Source organism: Piliocolobus tephrosceles, chromosome 15, assembly GCF_002776525.5.
Source record: "Piliocolobus tephrosceles isolate RC106 chromosome 15, ASM277652v3, whole genome shotgun sequence".
Classification (NCBI taxonomy): Eukaryota; Metazoa; Chordata; class Mammalia; order Primates; family Cercopithecidae; genus Piliocolobus; species Piliocolobus tephrosceles.
Genome location: NC_045448.1, coordinates 31,004,062 through 31,026,021, shown reverse-complemented (window position 1 = coordinate 31,026,021; position 21,960 = coordinate 31,004,062). Strand labels below are relative to the sequence as shown.

Sequence of the window (21,960 nt, the reverse complement as noted above, 5' to 3'; positions counted from 1 at the left end):
GCTGTGCTTCCCTTTTTAGCCCATCTCCACTCCCCACCTCCACACACAGACACTCTTGGGGCTGCCTTTCTGTCCAGGTAAAATTGGGTTGAAAACAAAAAAGGATCCCTTGAAGGAGAAAAATCACAAATGCATAATGTTTACTATGATCACTTTTCCATTGTTTGATTCTTCCCTCCTTTTGCTTTCTTTACCCTTTTCCTTGTATTCCCTTACTGTCCCAGGGGTTACAATTTGGTGACTGGCAGGCCAAAGTCAGCCCATGGGCATATTTTGTTTTGCCCAAGAGCAGGTTTAAAGCAGTGTAACCAGGCAGGTATTGTGCGGTACCTACAAGCCATCTACTCTCGCTCACATTTCTCAGTGACTCCAAATCTGCTCATTCGTGACCCCTGCTAGATACCTTGGTTCAGAGGACCTCTTGAAAATTGCTTGGCCCCGTAGCTATTTCTTATGGCTAGAGAGCTTTCTGATGGTGCTTTACGATATTTTCTAGTCCTTTACAGTGAGCTAAGGAGGGGAGAGAAGCCTGACCTTTGGAGGGAGAACTGCTCTGCCCCTGAGAAATCCAAAACTTATTTTTAGAGTTATTTTCCTCTGAGTGGTTTTCAGTGGGGTGGGCATCTGACTCGGCCTGTCTCTGTCCTGTTGGAGGCTGTTCTGGCCACATTGTGGGGCCACCCTGGGAGGATTTGGCCTCCTTTCCTATTGCTGTCTCTGAGATGGCTGCAGCCTCACCCTTGCAGATCTGCCCTCTATCTGATTAGGTGACCCTGCATCCAAGATGGCTCAACTGTGCACACCAGAGACAGCGTGTTTCAGCATCCAGCTCCATCCAGCAGAAGCCACCCTCTCTGAATCACTTCCAACTTTGCTCTACCTATATCCAGTCCCTCCCCTTGGACTCTCCTGGGTACTGGTTCCTGTTCTCTGTGCCTGTTCTCTTCTAATGTTGGCCTCCTGGTTATAGGCAAATTCACCCTCCTGTGCTTCCACCCAGTCCACCAAATCCTTTTTTCCTGAGTCCCCTGTGAATACCTGGCTCTCTCCCGCCTTGATCTCATGCTCCCTGGGTACCAGAGCTGGAGGATACGGAGTCTTCTCCCCAGTGACCAGCTTGCCGCTCTGGTCTCTGAATACAAACAGAAGGAGATGTAGAAATAAAGGGTGTGGCGGGACTGGGCACAGTGGCTTACACCTGTAATCCCAGCACTTTGGGAGGCCAAGGTGGGCGGATCATGAGGTCAGGAGATCGAGACCATCCTGGCTAACACGGTGAAACCCCATCTGTGCTGAAAAAATACAGGCATGGTGGTAGGCACCTGCAGACCCAGCTACTCCGGAGGCTGAGTTAGGAGAATGACGTGAACCTGGGAGGCGGAGCTTGCAGTGAGCCGAGATTGCACCACTGCACTCCAGCCTCTGCAACAGAGCAAGACTCTATCTCAAATAAAAAATAAAAATAAAAAAATAAAAAATAAATAAAGGGTGTGGGTAGGACTAGCTCTCTCAGTCCTCATGTCCCCAAGTAATTGAGATGTGTTCTTCAGACAAGTGACTAGCAATCCAGGATGCTCGTTGACATAAGGGAGTTTTGGGTTAAGTCTTTGGTGGTGGAATTTACAGGGTGTTGATAGGAAGGAAGCAGATACATCAGCATTAGAGCTCACACTTCCTGGCACATGCCCGGAGCCAGGCCTGCTTCCCCAGTCATGCTGACTTAGACTTTCCTGGCACCTCCTTCTCGTGCTAATTTGTAAGTAAATTAATCTCCATAGAAGGTCCAAATGTGTGAGGTTTGTTTTTTTTTTTTCTATTCCAGAAACAAAAACCGGGCTTCTGTCCATTCAGTTAATTATATTATGTTTCACTGTTGGAATTTTTAGGCAATTATAATAATTATTGGAACTTTTCGTTTTCCAGAAAGCTGGAAGCTTCCCCCAAAGTTGTAATGCATGTGGAGTGCAATTGAGATGTGGGTGGTGAGAGTGTTTATGGGCGAAGTGGTGGGGAGGAGAGAGCTGGGCAGTGGTTGCTTTTGTTGTCAGAGACTAAATGAGACAGAAATCAAATGGAGAAAGACTCCCACACTAAAGAGGGATCCAGGCTTGGTGTCCTGGCTGGCAGACCCTCCAGGGGCTCAGAGATGCCACAGCAGAGCAACTCTTAGCAGACATATTTTCTAGGCACCTGGCTGTTGAGGGAGGAGGGTGAGGAGGAAAGTGGGGAAAAGGGACAGGAGGAGGTAGAATAGAAAAGTAAACTCATCCCTGCTGAATTATGTGCTACCTCATTTGGTGTGAGAAATAGCCCTTTCTTCCTCTATTATATGTCCATTCTATCTATCAAACTATTTAAGGAGTGCCTTTCATATAATTAATACTAACCATTAAACTACAACATTGAAGGAGCAATTGCTTAATTCTGAGGAAAATTTAAATTTATTACCAGCACCTGAGATAAAAATGAATCCTAAAGAGAAGGAGAGAAACCCCCACAAAAGATAAATAGAAAGCCAAGTGGGATATTGACTTGATCCTTCTCCAGTGCAGGGTAATTTGGCTTCTAAAGTGAGTTAGATCATAATAAATTAAATTTAGATTTCTGCACATCAGTTGAATAACTCCCAAGACAGAATTCCAGTGAGAGGAAGAGGTGATAATACATGGAGGAAATATTAAAATGAAGATCTTATCTAATAATCCATAATTGATGTGCAGTCCCTCGGTGAGGGAAAAGGATTTTCCAGCTCTTTCCTTTGCATGAGCCCAGGCAAGCGAAGGACTGGGTGCCCCTCCTTCCTCCCTGGAACTTGTTCTATACGCTGTGGGGAATGTCTGCCACTGACAGTCATCCTCTTCCCAGACCATCCATTCTCTGCAGGTAGGAGTTATATTAGCAGTATGAGATGGGAGCATATGGTGATATGTTAGCATTTCACTGGGGATTATGTTGCACCATCTCCCTCTCTTGGCTGGCCCTTGGAAAAATAAAGTCACTCCCTAACTGGCTGGACCACAGAAAGGCATAGGGGTAAGCAGATACTTTTGTATTTTATGACTAGCTGACAGTGGGTCTTGTGGATGACTAGAACATATGGTGATATGGAAGGAACACAGTTTTGAAATGAAAAGTCTTGGATTAGAGTCTCAGTAGTGAATTCACTTCTTCTTTTCTTTTCTTTTTTTTTTTTTTTAATGGAGTCTCACTCTGTCAAACAGGTTGGAGTGCAGTGGCATGACCTCGGCTCACTTCAGCCTCCGCCTCCCCACTTCAAGCAATTCTTGTGCCTCAGCCTCCCAAGTAGCTGGGACCACAGGTGCATGCCACCATGCCTGGGTAATTTTTGTATTTTTAGTAGAGATGGAATTTTACTGTGTTGGCCAGGCTGGTCTGAAATTCCTGGCCTCAAGTGATCTGCCAACCTCAGCCTCCCAAAGTGCTGGGATTACAGGCGTGAGCCACCGTGCCTGGCCTGAATTCAATGTTTGTATGATTTGAAGAAGCCCCTTTGCTTCTTTGAGCCTCAGTTTCTTCATCTGTGAAATGGTAACAGTATAACCAGCCTGGCTACTTCATAGGGGTAATAAAAATGAGATATTCAAGTGAAAATGCTTTGCAGATTATTAACAATTTTCTTGGGCCTGTTTGGTATTGACTTTCCATCATTATTCTTTTATTTTTGAAAGTTTGGTTTGGTTCTTTTTCAAATCTACCCAGCCATTTTTTGTCTTTTGTTCTTTACTAATTTTTATTCCATATTTTATTTTACTCATTTTTATTTGTATAAATTTGGGGAGTACAAGTATGGTTTTGTTACATTATACCATATTTTAAACATTTTATCTACAATTATGCCTTATTCTATATCTAGTATTCCTGTATCCAAAGTCCTTGGAGTATCTAAATCTGTTTATAGCTTCTACTGATTCTTATGTAGTAGACTTGCCTTGTCTTGTCTTATAGTGACTTGTTTCCTTGTGTGTCTGGTAATTTATTATTGTATTATTGTATTATTATTATATTGTTGTATGGTGATTTCGTCTTTTGATGAGCTTTGTGGGAATTCTGGGGTCCTAAATTGGAGATGTTTTCCTCCACATAGGACTTAACATTTGCTTCTTCTGGGAGCCAGAGTACAACTGATCTGGACCACTTTGTTCCCTTCTTGGGCTTAGTTACAGAAGACTCAGGTTCAGCTTTTCTACCTTTTGGAAGCCAAGGTTTATTTTCTCAGTGACTTTTACCCTGAGGGCAACCTCACATCTTACCTCTATCATTCAACTACCCTACCTCTAGTTTCAGCATCCTGTATTTTTTTCCTGGCTTTACTACTCCTTTCATGTTGAAGATTTTCATTCTAGAAAGACCATAAGTGCATCAGAACCCTTGTAGAATCTAGTTATGGTTTAGCATGAAGAGTCCCCTGGGAGTATCTGGTTTGCCGTGGTGCTAGATAACAGAAGCTTCCAGCTAGTGGAAGGCAAGGGCATTCTGAGGGGTATCAGGTAGCCAGAGGCTGTGGTCCTGGAAGAAGACTGGCTACATGGAGGTGAGAACTCCAGGGCCCCACAGCTGCTTAAAACTGGGTCTTTTGAAAAGAGGGAAGACAGCACAGACTTTGAGACAGACATCAGTTGTGTGAACTTGGGCAAATCATTCATCCTCCCTGTGCCTCAGTTTCCTCATTTGAAAATTGGGGATATAGTTTCTTACTATGTATTAAGTTTGTGGGGGCTAGAATTCATTTGAGGTACCCCTCACTCACTACTTCCCTCTGAGGTTCTGATAAGGGGATATGTGATGGCTAATTTTATATGGCAACTTGGCCAAACTACAATGTCCAGGTATCTGGTCAAATACTATTCTGGCTGTTTCTGTGAAGGTGTCTTTTGGATGAGATTAACATTTACATTGGCAGACTTTGCATACAGCAGGCTACCCTCCATAATGTGGGTAGGCCTCATCCAATCAGTTGAAAGTCTTAAAAGAACAAAACTGACCTCCCCAAGCAAGAAGGAATTCTGCCAGCAGACCACCTTAGGACTTCGACTGCAGCTGTTCCCTGGGTCTCCAGGCTACTTTGAGGATTTTGGGTTTGTATTTCCATAATCACATGAGCCAATTTCCTAGAAATCAATCAGCCAATCAATCATTCTGTCCTCTCAATTTACATGTAAACACACACACACACACACACACACACACACACACACACACACACACACACTATTGGTGATAATTTCTGTAGAACCCTGACCAATACAGAGGCACATACAAGAATCGGCAAACAAATGGGAAACAAATAATAATTTTATTAATTTCATGACCTGAGACAAGCAAGCTCCTCTAACCCTAAGGAAAGGCTTTGGGTAAAAGCTGAGATAGACAATGTGGAATTGCCTGAGGATGAAGTGGAGCTTCCTATATCCCCACTTCGACTCTAAACCAAGGGACCAGAACACTCAGAGTTTAAGGAGAGATGGTGGCACAGACCCCAAATCTACGTATTCAAACAACCACTTGGGTGAGAGAGAAGGCTTGCTTCTAGAAGGCAAGCCTAGTGTGTGCTCACTAGCTAGGGACAAATAGAACAGGACAACCTGCTCTACCTGGACAGTGGAAGTGCATGCTAGAGGGCTAGGCCATGGCTGTACCACACAGGAGTCCTGCCCACCAGCAAAACATGTGTGGCTCCAACTGGTGAGATTAGTTTTGTCTGCCTTGGAGAGGAGCACGAAAGGATGGAAAGAAACCCTGGAAGTGTTTACAATACTCACAGCAATGCCCTAGATAGGGTTTTACATGTTCTCCTGCACTGACTGTGCCAGGTTCCACACCATATTTTATTTTCTTAGGAGATAACTCTTCTATGGAAATATGATTGGGTGGGTGAGGAGAAAAGGGTTCTCCTCCTGATAAAATATGGTATAGAGCCTGGTGCATAATAAGTGCCCATTGAATGGCAGGCATTACCATAGGCACAGCATTTTCACAGAACAACATCTCTCCATGAAACATTGATATAAAAGGCAGCCTCTATGCTGGGCAATATCTCCCTTTTTATAGCACACATATGGGAGGGTCTCCACCGTGTTTGAATTCCTTGATGAACCCATCTGACTTCAGTTGGTCTAGGACCCTTTGTTACCTGTTTCACACTCCTCTGTGTTAATTTTTCTGAGGTGCAAGTCTCAATGATGGTACCACGGGTTGGAAGATCTGGGAAATATAATAGCTGCCACTAAATATTTGAAGACTATGAAAGACAAAGATAAGACTAGTACCAAATGGCCATGGGGGCATAACCAGATCCAAAAGGGAGATATTACCAGGAGACAGATTCTTGATCAATATAAGAAGGACATATCTAGAAGTTACAGTTCTTTAAGGTTGGAGTAGGCTATTTGGTACCTCTGTGTCACTGGCTGGACCCAGGAGGGATGTCCATGGGGCAGTGGCATGTTATGCTGAAGCTTCCAACATTGGATGGATAGATGCATGATATCCTCTTTAAATAAGAAGTTACATCACTGTTTTCTACTCTGATCTTCTTCTACGTTAACCGGACAGCACATCCCCACCTTCCTGCAGGAATCCAGCTGCAGAATACCTCCTTTTTTGGCCCTGGCTGTTAGTAATAAGCTCACTGCTGGGAGGAGGAGGGTTTCTCAGCAAGGAGAGTGAAGAGTAGAGGGGCTGATGGTGAAGGGTGTGCAGACATCCTTTGAAGGAGGAATAGCCCGAAGCAAAGAAAGAAGTTGGCTGAGGAAAATGACAGGAAATGCACAGATAGTGAGTCTTTGAAGATGGTCCAAGAAAATGGCAGTGAGGCTGTGATAAGGCTGTGCTGCCTAATGGCAAAGAGCATGCAGGCTGGAGCTGGCTGCCGGGGTTCTAATCCCAGCTCTAACACTGACAAGCTGTGTGATATCGGGCACAGGACTTGGGACCTGTTATTTCTGTGCCTACATACCCCTAATTATGGAAAGGTAACATTGGTACCTATTATTGTGAATATTAAATGTAAATAGTTATGACACATAGTAAGTACTCTTCCTGGGTGTTAGCTGATTTATTACAGGGTAAATTTGAGACGTTCTCTTCAGGATCAGACACAGTTCACGGTAGGATAGAAGCTGTATCAAAGGGATAAAGAGTTTCTCATTTTCAAGGTGAAAAAGAAGACAATTGGGACAGTAAGAGAGAACTAGCAGTACCAAGCTCAGGAAAGAAGGGAGAGAGACAAAAGCATGAGTGGGAATGTAGAACAGTTTTAAATCCTAACAGAAGGGAGGGATACCAGGATTTCAGAGCCAGATAATCTGCTTGAAGTGAGAGGGAGAAAAACAGTCCCAGGGAAGGAAGGAGAAAAAGAAATTCAAGATTTCTCCTTGAAGCATGGTGGGAGGAGAGAAATTAAGCAACTTAACGGATGTGCCATCAAGCTTTAGTTTTTGATGCCAGATTATTTAAGCAATGGTCTTGGCCAGGGGTTTGGCAGACTTAATGAGACAGTTTCTATTGAAAAGATTATGTCTTAGTCTTTCTGTGCCTGGTTTATTTCACTTAGCATAATATACATCCATGTTGTCACAATTTCCTGCTCCTTTAAGGCTGAATAATGATCTCGCTTATATGTGAAGCCTAAAAAAAAGTCGATCTCAGAGAAGTAGAGAGTAGAATGGTGGTTACCAGAGGCTGGGGGAGATGTTGGTCAAAGAGTACAAAGTCAGTTAGACAGGAGGAATAACTATAGTTAGTAATAATAGTATATTGCATATTTCAAAATAGCCAGAATAGAGACTTTTAAGTGTTCTCACCATAAATAAATATTTAAGGAAATAAAAATGTTAGTTAGCCTGATTCGATCATTCTACAATGTCTACATGTAACAAAATATCACATTGTACCCCATAAATTTGTACAGGTATTATTTGTTAATTAAAAATAAAACTTTAAACAAGATAATGTTTGTGTTTTCTGTTTGTGGCATCATACTTTTGAAACACATTCCCTCTAGATTGAATACATTCAGGTCAGAAAGTGAAGCAGGGGCTTGCTTGGGGGCCATGGATGCTGTTGAGGGCCCTGCAGGAGTGGACCCAGTTCTGAGTGGAGCTCTTTGGGAGCTCCTGGGTGTTTGTTCTTGTTTTCCAGGGACGTATCACTTCCTGCACCAGGGAAGTGTGGGAAGGTGAACATGTGTGTTCAGAAGCTTTCACGGATATTTGTATGAGCCTGGAAATGGAATTCACAGTATAGATACAATGTACTGCAAAGGCCCCATGCAGAGTCAGGGAGGAGGCTGGTGTCCTGGGACGGTGTGGCCAGAACACCCCACACTGTGCCCTCCTGTGGCACTTTGGAAGCTGGATGTGGGGACTCATGAATGGAAGAGCTTGGAAGCCAACTCTCAGGGTCTTTCTCTGCCCACGGACCCTTAGCAGAGGAGATGCTGCTTCTTCTTGTTTCTGTCTTTGGTGTTGGGAGGTTTAAATCAATGGTTCCATCACTTAACAGCTGGTGACCTTGGATCAGCCACCTAACCTCTCTAAACTGATCCTGCCCTGCACAAATAGGGGTTGGGTGAGGATTCTGTGATGACATACATGCAAGCTGCTTTATAAAATATAAAGTGCTATTGAAATAGTGATATTTTATTTTATTTATTCTTTATGTAGTGGTATTATTTTAAACACACCTTCACCATTATTTAATATATTCAGATATTGCTGTAGAAAAGCCCAGCTCCCAGTATGGGCTGTTCTCCCTTAGGGGGTCTCAGTGCAGCAAACTATGACTGCGCTTTGTGCATGTGACAATCTGAGGGGAATAGGCCCCTCCGAGGACACCTTCCATGACTTCTTTCAATTTCTCATGCCAGCCTGGCTGCTGCTCTGGCTTGCTAGGGGCCAGAATTCCAGAGTTCCAAAATTCTGGAGAGCTCACAGCACATGGTGCTCCCAGAAGGCACTGCAGCCAGGGATGCTGGGATGGATGTTCAACTGCCCTGTAGGGAAACCAGCAGCCTCGGGCCCTCTTGGGTCCATGCCTCTATCTGGTATGAATAGAGAGTAGAGGTGAGGTGAGGCCAAGAGGTCAGTTGCACCCACCCTTCCTGGTGTTGTCATGCGTGCCTGCCCCTCCACCTGCCTCTCCAGCACAAGGAGGCAATGACCCACTAGGCACCCAGCAACGCCCCAGTTCCAATGTCCCTTCCCACCTGGCTACACGGCTGAGGCCACTTCCCAGCTGGTCTCCTTGTCCTTCACCTGTAGCCAGAGACGTTTTCTCCATGACCTGCTTCAGGCAGACTCAGCTACATTCTGGAGTTTTCTTTCACTCATGTCTTCTTTGCATTCTGGCGTTTTCTTTGCACTCATGTCCTCCACATTCTGGCCTCGCCATTCCTGAGCTAGCCATTCCCTGAACAGATTTTTTTTTTCTCTGGGCCTTCCTGCCTGTGATGGTTCATTTTATTTGTCAATTGGACTGGGCCACAGGGTGCCCAGGCATTTGGTCAAATGTTATTCTGGGTGTGTCTGTGAGGGTGTTTCTGGATGAGATTAACGTTTGAGTCAGTAGACTGAAGAAAGCAGATTGCCCTGCCCAGTGTTGGTGGCCCCGTCCAATTCAATGAAGGCCTGAATAGAACAAAAGGCTAAGAGGGAATTCCTCCTGCTGATGTCTTTGAGCTGCAACATGGCTTTTCCTGCGTTCAGACCCCACTGGAAACATCAGCGCTTTCTGGATCTCCAGTATGAGCACCACAGATCCTGGGACTTGTCAGCCTCCATAATCACATAAGCCAATTCCTATTTATAATAAAACTTTTTCTGTGTCAACTTAAACTATATATATATATATATATATCATCATAGAGAAAGGTGCAGTGGCCAGGTATGGCAGTCCCTGTAATCCCAACACTTTGGGAGGCCAAGGTGGAAGGATTGCTTGAAGTTAGGAGCATGAGACCGGCCAGGGCAACATAGGGAGACCCCGTCTCCACAAAAAATAAAATGTAAAAAAAATGAGCTGGGCATGGTGGTGCACACTTGTGGTCCCAGCTACTTGGAGCTGAGGTAGGAGGATCTCTGGAGCCCAGGTGTTTGAGGCTGCAATAAGCTATGGTTGAGCCACTGTACTCCAGCCTGGGGGACAGAGTGAGACCCCATCTCTAAAAAAAGAAACATTAGGCAATTTCATCCTTGTGTGTGAATGTCATAGGATGTACTGACACAAACCTAGATGGTAGAGCCTACCACACACCTAGGCTGTAAAGTATGGCCTGTTGTTCCTAGGCTATCATACAAATTTGTACAGCTGTTCCTATACTGAATACTGCAGACATTTGTAACACAATGGTAAGTATGTGTGTATCTAAACATATCAAAACAGAAAAGGTATAGCGAACATACAGTATTATAATCGTATGGGACCACTGTCATATATGCTGTCTGTCATTGACTGAAATGTTTTATGCGTATGTGGCTATATACATATGCACATGCACACACACACACACACACACACACACACACACACCATTGGTTCTGCTTGTCTAGAGGACCCTGACTAATATACTGCCTTTTATCTGGCTTTTTGCTACATACTTATTTCCCCTCTCTATCCTCCCTTAAGCAAAGTAAGATCCCTACTCATCCTTCAAGATCTAACTCATTTGACACCTGACTCAAGAAGCTGTCCCCAGTTCCCCTCACTCCTCTGCTCTCACAGCCTTGTCATCGCACTCATGTAATTGAACTCACTTTGCGGTGTGTTGCAGGCATCTCCATGTGTGTCTCTCTGCAACGTTGCAATCCCCTCGAGAGCAGAGGCCTTCCAGCTCCACATCGCTCCTCCCTAGCTCGGAGCATTGTCAGGGCTCACAACTTATTTAGAAAATTGCGATAAATTAAATTGGAAGTGAGCCAGTGGGAGACAGTTCTGTGGCCCTTCCCATGAGGATGGGATTTCAAGGTCACCGTGGGGTGATGTTCCAAGCAGAGATGACAGCTATCAGGCTGTGACATTGGAAAGCACAGGCTGGGGGTTTCACACCCCCACTGATTTCCTCTGGAATGTTCTGTAGCCACAGTATCACAGGACATTAATAAAATCAATTATTGGATAAAAATCTCTGGTCTCCAAAGCTTCATTTTATGCTATTAGCAGGAGAATGCTGTTTTAAAAGGAGATAACAGAGAGAGAGAGAGAGATCAATTACTGGATAAGCTCACCATGGTGCCCCAGATGAACATGGACACTGGCCAGCAGCCCCTCTTACCTGCCACATGAGCCAAGCCCCTGCACTGCTGTCTGTGGATCCTGCCCTGGACCACCCTGTTCAGGTTTCCCAAGTGCAGGAGGTGCGTTCTACTCAGTAATGGGATGGGCAGCTCTCAGCTCAGTGCCGTTAGTACCCAGGCAGCTTGAGATACTTGCACGGCCACCGGGGTCAGTAACACATGAATTGAGCACCCCACCCTCGGGGACAGTGTCAGCCCCAGCCCCAACCCTCATGTTCCAGATCAGAACCTGATCAGCACATTCTTCCTGGAAACACAGAGTCTTATGTTTTATGAACTTGAAAGGTCTGAGCTGTTTTAGATACAAACCAGCTCCTCCCCAGGGCTGAGAGTGCTAACATGCATTGGGAAGTGACCACCAAATTTAGGTGTCCAGCTTCTCAAGGCCTTGAAGTCCACACCTCCTGCTGGCTATGTGAACAGTCTGTTGGCTGTGGAGCTGGTGTGGACAGGGCAGACCCACACTAGGCAGCCTGGGCTGTGGCTAGGAGGCATTCCCTTGCCTCCTGTGCTGGAGGGGCCCAAGAGACTGAGGTCTGCTTTGAGCTCTGCCACTTTCCACCTGTGTGACCTCAGACAAGCCAGTAAACCTTTTGGAACTTCATCTTCCCTACTCAGTTCAGAGGGTTTTGGTGAAGATGAAACGAGATCATGAATAGAGAAGCCACCTTCCACATTCTAAGGTGCTCTCCACTTACAGTTAGGGTTATTACTCACTACCCCACTGATGCTTCTTAAAAATACCAGATTCCTGGGTAGGAGGAAGAAAGGGACAGATAGGGTGGCGGTGAGTAGCACACCACTGTAGATGGAGCTCCTCCTTCCTTCCCATCACTGCCTCTTCTACAGCCAAGGAGGAATGACAGTCATTCATGAAACTCTGTGCCAGCCGTGGGGCCAGCACTTTCCCACACACACTCCAGCACTCTCAAATTGCCCTGGAGAGATGTCCTCTGGGGTTGGGATACTAGAATTCAAGTTCCAGTTCTGCCATTTCCTAACTGTGGGATCTTGGGCAAGGTCCTTACCTCTCCAGGCTGTTATCTCATCTGTATAATAAGGGGATGCACAGTATCCCTCTCATAGAATTGCTCTGAGAACTACATGAAGTAATGTGGGTCAAGATCCTAGAACAGCACCCAGTATATAGAAGTGCTCAGAAAATGGTGGCAGCCATTGTTGTCATCGTTCTGTTTTTATTGTTGCTGATGGTTTGTTGCTGTTTTGCCTCTGACCCCATCTTTGAGCCAGGCCTTGCCACTATAAGCCTGGTCTCTGGGGTCGGGTACTGATAAGCAGACAGGGGCTAGTGGAGGACAGGGAGCCATTCTCACAGACTTCCCATTCGTGTTGCACAGCCTTCGGACGCTGACTGGGATGACCTGTGGGACCAGTTTGATGAGCGGCGGTATCTGAATGCCAAAAAGTGGCGCGTTGGTGACGACCCCTATAAGCTGTATGCTTTCAACCAGCGGGAGAGTGAGCGGATCTCCAGCAATCGGGCCATCCCGGACACTCGCCATCTGAGGTACCTCCTCCTCCTCCTACTCTGTTACCCCCGCAGTCAAAAGAGATCAACAGCAGGCTTGATTTGGGGCCTACTGTGTGCAGTGCCCAGTGCTAAGAATTGGGTTGGACCATCTGCAGCTGGTTGGACACTAAAGGGATTTGGATTTGGTGACTGACCCTGTCTTTGTTGTCTACTGCTTACTGCTGAGAGCCATCCCAAACCCTCCAATTCCCACCAGGAGGTTGGGGGCAGGGGTGGCCTCTTTCACTTTAACCTGCTCCTCACCCTAGGGATCATTTGACACGAACCCGTAGAGCACCAAAAACACTACAGCCAAGGCCTGTTTTTCCCTGGCAGACTCCCACACCCAGGCCTGAGTTCCAAAGTAGGGAATGGCAGGATGATCAGACCCTGGGGCAGGTAGGTGGACGATGTCTTCTGTGACTGGGAGAGAGCCTTCCTGTGCCAGCCCTTGGACATTTTGCCATGTGAGAAGAGGAGCCAGCTTGCCATTGGTTCTTCTGTCTGCCTGTGGAGGGGCTCGTTCACACAGCTCCATCCTGCCAGCCTTTAGTCAGGCCATGCCTTCAGTAGGTTGCAGAGATCAGGCCTGGAGCTACGTAGAAAGCTTTGTTTCCCAGCAAGAAGAGGCTTTGTGAAGACTTTCTGCCTCACAACCAACCCTTTTTAGAGTCATAGCAGCCCTTATGCACCCTGGTGAGATCTGGTAATCAGGTTCAATCTCAGTCCCAGCTCCTCCACTCACGGGCTCCTGGCCTCCAAACTGGGGGCCCAGAAATGCCAAAGACCTGTGTTGGCCTTTCTTGTCTGCTGCAGGAACTTGACTTTGCATCAGCCTTAAATAGCAGACTGGCATGCTGAGAGGCTGTGGTACTGGTGTTAGCTTCTGAGGCTCTTATATTTGTCTGGGTCCATGGGTACTCACATTGTGGAAACAGGGGTTTATGAGCAGAAGAGCAAGAATTTTCATGACTTATGAGGCTGATTCCTCTGGCAGTTCTTAAGCTGGTACCCTGTGAAGGCTGGTGGACTCCATGTCCCCAAGTAGGTTGCACTACTCAGAAACCTTATCTTCTATAGCATGTATGCTTTGGAGGGACTCAGCCAGTCCTTATTAATCACTATCATTGCCAAAAGCAGCTAAAGTCTTGGTTTTCCTATGAATATAGCAAGGGGGGTGAACTAGATGATATTACAGCTTCTTCTAACTCTGACTTTCTGTGAATTTAACTCTCCCCTCGAGGGACCCATGAGACTCTGCCTTAGCAGCAGTTCCTGGCAGTCCCCTACTGCCAGAGACCCAGGGCGTGGGCTATACCTGCTTACTCCCTTCTGTTGGCCTGAAAGCGTCTGAAAGTCAGAGTCTTGTATTATTCCTGTTTAAATTCCTGGGCACTTGTCCTACTCCTTGGCATCTGAGAGAATTTTATTTAAATGTTAGGTTATTGTATTTCCCCAAGGAGAAACTGCATGTAGGAGAGATGGGAAGAGGGAGCAGACAGGAGACAGGAGCCTGAGAAGCTCCATTGGGTCTTAGGCAGGTGGACCCTTGTCCTGAGTCCAGAGGCCAGGGCTTTCTTGAGGGGCAAAGGGAGGTCTCCTAGCCAGGAAAGTTGCTGGCGCATCTGGATGACAGCCCCCTGAGAGACACCTGTGACTGCTCCCACCTGCAGAAAGAAGGCAACAAGTAATTCACTGAGTAGGCAGGTACTTGGGGGTACTCCGAGCAGGACTAGTTTCTGCAGTTTCCTTCTTCTACCATTTAGAGGCAGAAACTAACATTTTGCAAGGGCTGGGCATATGTGGTGGTAGGTGATGAAGAACTGAGCCTGTTTCCAAGGAGCCCAGCTCACGATGTCCAGTTCCAGGCTTTGCACCTAGCCCAGTGTGTTCCATCTGTTAAGAAAGTGTGATCTGCTGGGATTACAGCAAGAAGGGAAGAGAGGATTTAGACAGAATTTAGACTCCCTTTGGGAAGACAAAAAGGGAAAGTGTATCAGCCATATATCTGCCTCAGGGCACCAGCCTTGCCCTGTGGGAGCTGGGATTGTGTAAGTCAGAGAATTTCAGACTTGAAGAACTTACTCTGAATGTGCATGAAAAGGAAAGGTCAGGCAATTGAGAATGAGGGCAAGCACATGGGACCAGCAGCCAGCTAGGGGTATAGATCACCTACTATGTGCAAATCCCCAGGCTAGCACTGTGAGGGGCCACCAATTGGATCAGCCATCTCCAAGCCAAGTTTAGTCACCATACTGGTGTCACCCTTGTGGTGATGAGAGCTCCAAAGACTGCCAGAAAAGCCCTGTTTTCTTCTTTCAACTGGGCTCTTCTGTCTACGGGATCTCCCACTTCCAGCTCTTGGTTCTCAGGGAAACCTTGACTGTAGGGTGGAGTCATCAGCTATGTCTCTTAATCCTTCTGTGACTCCCGTCTCCCCGTGGTGTCCCAGCTTCATTCTGATGCAATTCCTGGAGTTTGCCTGGCCTTTTGGGCCCTGTCTGCCTCAGATCTGACCAGCTGATGCTGCTGGTGACCTGTGTTCTAGGGACCAGGGATTCTCTGCAGCACTACTGACATTTGGGGGTAGATCATGCTTTGTCGCAGGGTGTCCTGTGCATTGTAGGCTGTTTAGCAGCATCCCTGGCTTCTGCCTACCAGATGCCAGTAGCACACTCCCCAAGTTGTGACAACTAACTATGTCTCCAGACTTTGCCATAGACATCCCCTTGGGGACGAAATTGCAATGAAGATCTCTGCTGTAAATCCAGCCCTGCTTTTTACCTAAGTTCTCAAAAATGAAATGTAAACATGCATTATCAACCCCATCACCAGCAACAGGACAAGGCCAAGCCTTCTTTGTAAAAGCAGAGTTGAATGGAAGGCAGTAACAGCCCAGGGGCTAAGGATACTGATCCTGGGATCAGATTGCCCTATTTACAGTCCTGGTTGTGCTGCTGACTAGGAGTAAACTTAAAGTTGCCTAGCTTCTCTGTACCTCAGTTTCCTCTTTTGGAAAATAGGGGTAAAAATCACAATAATGATCCTACCTAATTCAGTTTTTATAAAAAGCAAATAAAATATATATAAAGTATTTACCTAATAGAAAATATTTTTCAAATTCTAGTTGTTGCTATTATTACAGGGTATGTGGGCAGGCTGATACTTAAGGGCCAGGAATGAAAGGAGAGGTCTCTGCCAGAAAACTCAAGATGATCAGGCAAGAGACACAACTAACCCCCAAAGTGAGCACACATCTATACCCCAAGTACCAGGAAAGAGCATTAAGATCACTAAGTTGTCAGGGATGGTGGGGGCGGGGCAGAGGAGAACAGAGGTGGGTTTCAAGGTCAGGTTTAATTCCAGAGAAATGGGAGTGAGTGGTGTCAAATCCCCATGAGTGTGGGGTGCTGGTCCTTAGCATCTGTCATAGCATTTCTCAATCCAGGCTTCTTACAAGAATTACCTGGGGTGCTTTCTTTCAGTGCTGATACCCAGATTCCAACCAGCTGAAGTACCTCTTTTCTAAGCTCCCCAGCCAGGGTTAAGAACTACTACTCTAGGTAAGCGCTTCTTAAACTTAAATAGGCAAACAAAGAACCCCTCTGAGGATCTTGTTAAAATCTGATTTAGTACATCTGAGATGGGGCCTGAGTGTCTGCATTTCTAACAAGCTCCCAGGTCATACCAACGCCGCTGGTCCATGAATCACACTTTGAATAGCAGGGACTTAGAACAACCATTCTCAAATTCTGGTTCCCCAAACCAGCAGGCCACCAGCATCAGCATCACTTGGGAACTTGTTAGAAACACAAACTCTTAGGTTTCACCCAGAACTATGGGGACAGAAACTCTGGGGGTGGAGTGCAGCGATCTGAACTGATTGCGTCTCGGCAAGAGCTACAGGTGATTCTAATGCCAGCTCGAGTTTAGAAACCACAGAACACCAGCTTGTACCTGTGGCTTATTTTTGTAACCCAGGTGAAGTTCATAGGTGGGATTGGTGCGGCCAAAAGGCTGAGGGTCTGAGTAGAGAGTAGAGACCCTGGAATAAGGCCACCACCTCCCCACACACTACAGCCCTCTCCATTTCTCCACTGACATGACTTCTGTTTCTGGCCCTGCAAGACTTTGGCCTCTCTGGTTCCTTCTTGCCCCTCCCTCCTTTCCCAGTTCCTTCATTCACAGGCTCCATGTCCTGCCATCCTCCTAGCAATTGGCGTCACCTCTACCGAGAAGCTCCTATAGTGGGGTCACTCCTGGCCCCATTGCCATTGGCCCACTCTGGACTTCTGGTTCCTTGAGGATACCCAATCACATTGATACGGTCTTTGCCCCTGCTGGGCCTCCTTTGTGTTCCCGTCATGACTTGCAGCTAAGGTCCTACTGATACCAGTTGCCCTCTGGGGTAACATGCTGAGCATCTCCCACAGTGCTTTCCTTGTGTGTGATAGGAATTCAATAAATGTTGAACCAATGAAAGGGAGGATAAGACTGGAAAGGCAATTCACCACCCTCTCCCACCTGCTTTATGTGTAGCGAGTAAAAGAGGAGCTAAAGCAAGCCCCTTCTCATCACCCTTCGATCCTCAGGGGCCTCGTAGAAGGAATCAGAACAGACTCTGAGTTAAAGGAAAAATGCTTTTCCCTTAAAGAGTTCTCATTACTGAAAAAAGAAGGGTGAAGAAACCGCATGTGGGAGGGGTCTGAGCTTATTAAATTTGCTTCCAATTTTCTTACCACAGTAATTGGATTCTGATTTATAGGATGCGTTTGGACAGCGCCTGAAACAGAGAACTATTAGCTGAGCAATAGAGCAAGTGCTGCCAGGAGGGCGGGTGTTGGGGTGAGCAGCTCAGAAATCTGAAGATGCTGCATGACGGAGGAGGCAGCAGGTGGGTGAGGAGGGGGAGAAAGGAGGAAGGCTGTAGAAGTTTTGCCCAGCAGGCAGCTGTGCTGATTGAATCCCCAGGTGCACCAGCGGTGTGGACCCCTTATAAGCAAGCCATGCAGGGCACCATGTGATTTTAAAAAGCCTAGAGAGGCCTGGGGGCTTAATTTCCCTATATCTGGAATGGAAGCTAGTAGCCATTTTTCTTTTAGTTCTTCACCCATGAAGTCCATGATATTTTATAAGAGACAGTCCAGTCTATGTGGAATGTGAGATAGCAGAGAGCAGGAGTAGAAGGAGCTAAGACAGGGGCAGGCTTTGAGCCTTTCCCAGGATTTTCAGGGTCCTTGGCGGTGGGCACTGAGTGACACCACATCCAGTATGGTTCGAAAGGTAAGTTCTAGAGCTTCGCAGGTGTGCCCTGCTCATTCGTGCTTGGGGTTAACGGCCTTCCCGTGCCCACCACACCCCTTACACGCGTTTGATGTGATCTTCACTGCTGAGATGGTAACCTCTGTCATCAGCCTGTAGACATGCATGTCTCTGCTGCAGCCTGGTTCTCTCATCCCTAGTCTCAGGCTAGGTGACAAGGCAAGAACAAGGTACCCCTCAGTGGCTTTCAGCATATCCCTGCTCCTCTCAGCCTCGTTTCTCAGTTGCAAAATTAAGGTGTTGGACTGACTAACCTCGAAGCTTCATCATTCCTCAAGTCCACACAATTATAGATGAATCCTTTCTTCCATTTATGGTCTCTTCATTCCAGATACATACACATACGCTGGCCCCCACTCACCTCAGTTGAACAAAACATGGAGCTTGCCTGGGGACATCCTAGCTCCAACTTCCCCTCATGAGGTCGACAATTGTGTTAACACAGAGGAGAGCCTTCGTTTCCAGGTCACTGCTTAAGTCCTATGAGATCATGAAGATGAATAAAATGGGGCTACATGTACTGGGGGTGAGAGGTAGGTGATGTGCTTTTACTATCGAATTCACTGTAAGGAACAGACAACTTCTGGCTGAAGTGAGTCTGAGATGATTGTCCAGAGGAGTTCTGCTATTTATATATTAGGTTGGTGGAAAAGTAATTGCGTTTTTTGCCATTACCTTTAGTGGCAAAAACCGCAATTGCATTGTAATACGATAGAGAACTATTAGCCACAATTACATTTCAATACATAAAGCATTGACTGGTCCAACAAGTAGTCCTCATTTTCCAGTTGTCCCACTTCCATCCCATCACCCATTCTGGTGACAACAGCTGGATTTGCCATTATCCAAGTGGTACATGAAACATCTGGCAGACAAATAGCCACAAATAGAGACACACCCCTCCAGGAGAGAGGGAATATTTTGATAAAGCATATGTGTGTGCTTACTAGCAGTGCCGATCATGGGGTTGCTTTGCTTGCAGAGAGCAGGGGTCAGGGTGGACTGAGCTTGTGAGCTATGGGCTGAAAGCTCTACCTGGGGAAGCCTCATTGGGTCACCTCTGCCTGGCTTGGCTTGGTCTGTGTATTTTCTTCCACATATTCTCCCAGCCTTTGTCCAGTGCGGTGCTAAATGGCTCAGACAGTGGGGCGCCCATCACTTGCCTGGAGGGAAAATTCCACACTTTGATACATCCCACCAGGAAGACATTTTTCCTTGGCTCCTTTTCCTCCTGGGAAATGAGGGGGCAGTGGCCCAGCCTCTCGTAGCAATTCTCCCTCCTTCTATTTACTCAGTTGGAATGGCTGCCAAAGATCATCATTTCTCTCCTTGTACTCATCACTTAGCAGTAATAGGATAAAAATCTTTACAGCTGGAATGGCAAAGCATAAAAAATGTTCATATTGCCTCAGAGTCAAGGCTATTCCACTAGCTCAGCACAGCGTTAGTGATTCCACACCATGCAGCCATGGGGAGGGGAGGGAAAGCCCATCACAGATAGTTAGCTTTTACAAACAAGCTAGTCCCCTCTGTGACATTCTGGTCCCCCCGTGCGCCACTTTCAATACAGGATGTGAGCCTGTTGATGGTGGGCCTAAGTGCCTTCACTCCAGAGCATCTCTGAGTTTGATCTCTGAGTCACTCCAGAGCATCTCCCCCTCTGGGGGAGGAAGGGAACAGCAGGAAGAGTTGCAGGACATCCTGGAAGTGGCTGTGCAGCAGAACTGTGTCCACAGCCTGGGGCAGTTTGCAGTACCATCTTGCCAGGGTAAGAGGAGAGGAACGACCATAGGGGCTCCTGCCATGTCTGTTTTCTGTGTAGTTAGTTTTGTCTTGGCCACATAGCAAAGCACAGGAGTTAGCAAGGGCCTCTGGGTCAGGATTCCTCCCCAGTCTTGGTCGCCTGATTTCCTTGAATCCTGAGCCTGCAGGCCCCTCCTGCTGTTCTTTGAGTGCCTGTTTTTTTGAGTTTCTGGGAGATTTCCCAAAGGGGTAACTCCTCAGACTTCGAAGGGGACCAGTCAACAACACGGATGAGAATTCATCTAAGCTGCCTTAGCTTAATTTATTTTCTTGCACCTTGTTTCTTAGGGAATTCCTGCTAACGTTGACCTTGCATTGTACATTTCATTCATTCATTCATTCATTCACTCACTCATTTGCTCATGCCTTTACTCTACACATTTATTGAGCAATTGCCATGCGCCAAGTCCTGTGTTAGGAACTAGCGTGCACTCCCCAGGGGCTCATGGCCTAGTGGGAGAAATGGACATGGGACCACTTCCTGATGTTCAAATGTGGATTATGTTAAGGCCATACCCTTGCTGTTGGAATTAATACACGAATTTCCTGCCCTCAGTGTTCAAGCACCCAGCTCCTGCCCTGTCCCTGTTTGGGTGTAGTTATTTCCATCTTGGCCATGTAGCACAGCACAGGAGTTAGGAACTGTCCTGTGAAAAAGACAAAATAGCATTAGGCTGGCCTGTGAAGGAGAAGGAATTTACACGTGGCTGGGAGGCAGAGGCTTTTGGAAGGAGATGGCGTGGGCTGCAGTTAGTGTGCTGGTGAGTGGGGCATGTAGGATTTTACCAGGTAGTAGGCATTTCAAGTTGAGGGAAAAGCATAAGGAAATGTAAGGAGATAGAAGAGCCAGTGTTTTATAGGAGTAAGCCCAGTTACTTAGGGTGTGGAATGATGGAGGGGAGGAATGGGGGAGAATATTCTGGAAGATAACCTGGGGACATGTGGCAAAGTCTTGAATTCAGGATAAGGAGATTAGAGTTTATTCAGTAAACCCTGGAATGCTTCCATGTTCACGCTGTCACTGCCTCATTGTCACGGCAACCCTGGGAGATGCCCTAAGTAACACATTCCTGGCTAGCACCACAGCCAGGAGGAAGCCAAAGTGTGAAGGAGCAAAGCAGTACCAGGCAGGAGTGGTGCTCCCGCCCCAAGGCTGGACAACTGTCCCAAACAAAGTGCAGGCTGAACAGGCGGCTGGCCTGGGAGCTAGAGCCTGATATGGGAACTTGGCCTGAAAGCATTTTCATCCTCAGGGTGGGGGCATTGGATCTTCCACTGGGGAGTTCGTTCTGAAGCAGGGCAGAAACAGTGAGAAGCAGGAGCTAGTCTTAGGGGAGAAGGAGTTGGTAGGGCCTGGAAAAGGAGTCTGTCCTTCATCCCCAGACTCACCGCTGGGTTTCCAGACTGAGCACCAGTGTGGGCTGCACAGACTTGAGCAGAACAGCAAGACTAGCAGATTAACCGCACACCTAGGTCAGGGGATCTGGGCTCAGAGAGGTTAGGGGGCTTGTCCAGGGTCACACAGCTAGTCCGTGCTTGGCTGAAGTGCAAAATCAATTTTTCAGATTGTAGGTCCATATATTTTATTTTATTTTGTCACAAACATAGAACTTATTATTATGTCTAAAGTTCACTGAGAGAGAAAGTGTGTGTGTGTGTGTGTGTGTGTGTGTGTGTGTGTGTGTTTGACTTGTGATTTAGGGCAAAGAGAAGAGGTGATAGATGAGGATTCTGGGTTTCCCAATTAAGATAGCTTGATTATTATATTTTAGCTTTGCCCGGAGGTACTAAAATAATACATTTCAGCCATCTAATTCAATCAATAGTGTCATCTGGTGTTCTGCTATCTGGGCCAAATGCCTGTGGGCAGGTAACCCAAGAAGAACCTTGTGTGGCTTTGAAAGGTACCAAGTGGTCTTTGTTCTGGAGACAGATTTCCCTTCTCCCTCCCTAAGTTTGCCTCCTACATTTCACATTACCTGGGGAACGAGG

The 21,960-nt window shown here is 46.6% G+C and overlaps 1 protein-coding gene across 4 annotated transcripts in view; it reads left to right on the top strand.

The window, feature by feature from the left end:
- Positions 1–21,960, top strand: part of GALNT14 (polypeptide N-acetylgalactosaminyltransferase 14) — a 236,826-nt gene that overhangs the window by 142,212 nt on the left and 72,654 nt on the right. For all 4 annotated transcript variants that reach the window (XR_002732623.1, XM_023217301.1, XM_023217302.1 and 1 more), the window contains exon 2: positions 12,671–12,840. Coding sequence is in view for 3 of the 4 variants with exons in the window: in XM_023217301.1 (XP_023073069.1) it covers positions 12,671–12,840 (170 nt within the window). In the remaining variant the exon portion in view is untranslated. The remainder of the gene's footprint in view (positions 1–12,670; positions 12,841–21,960) is intronic.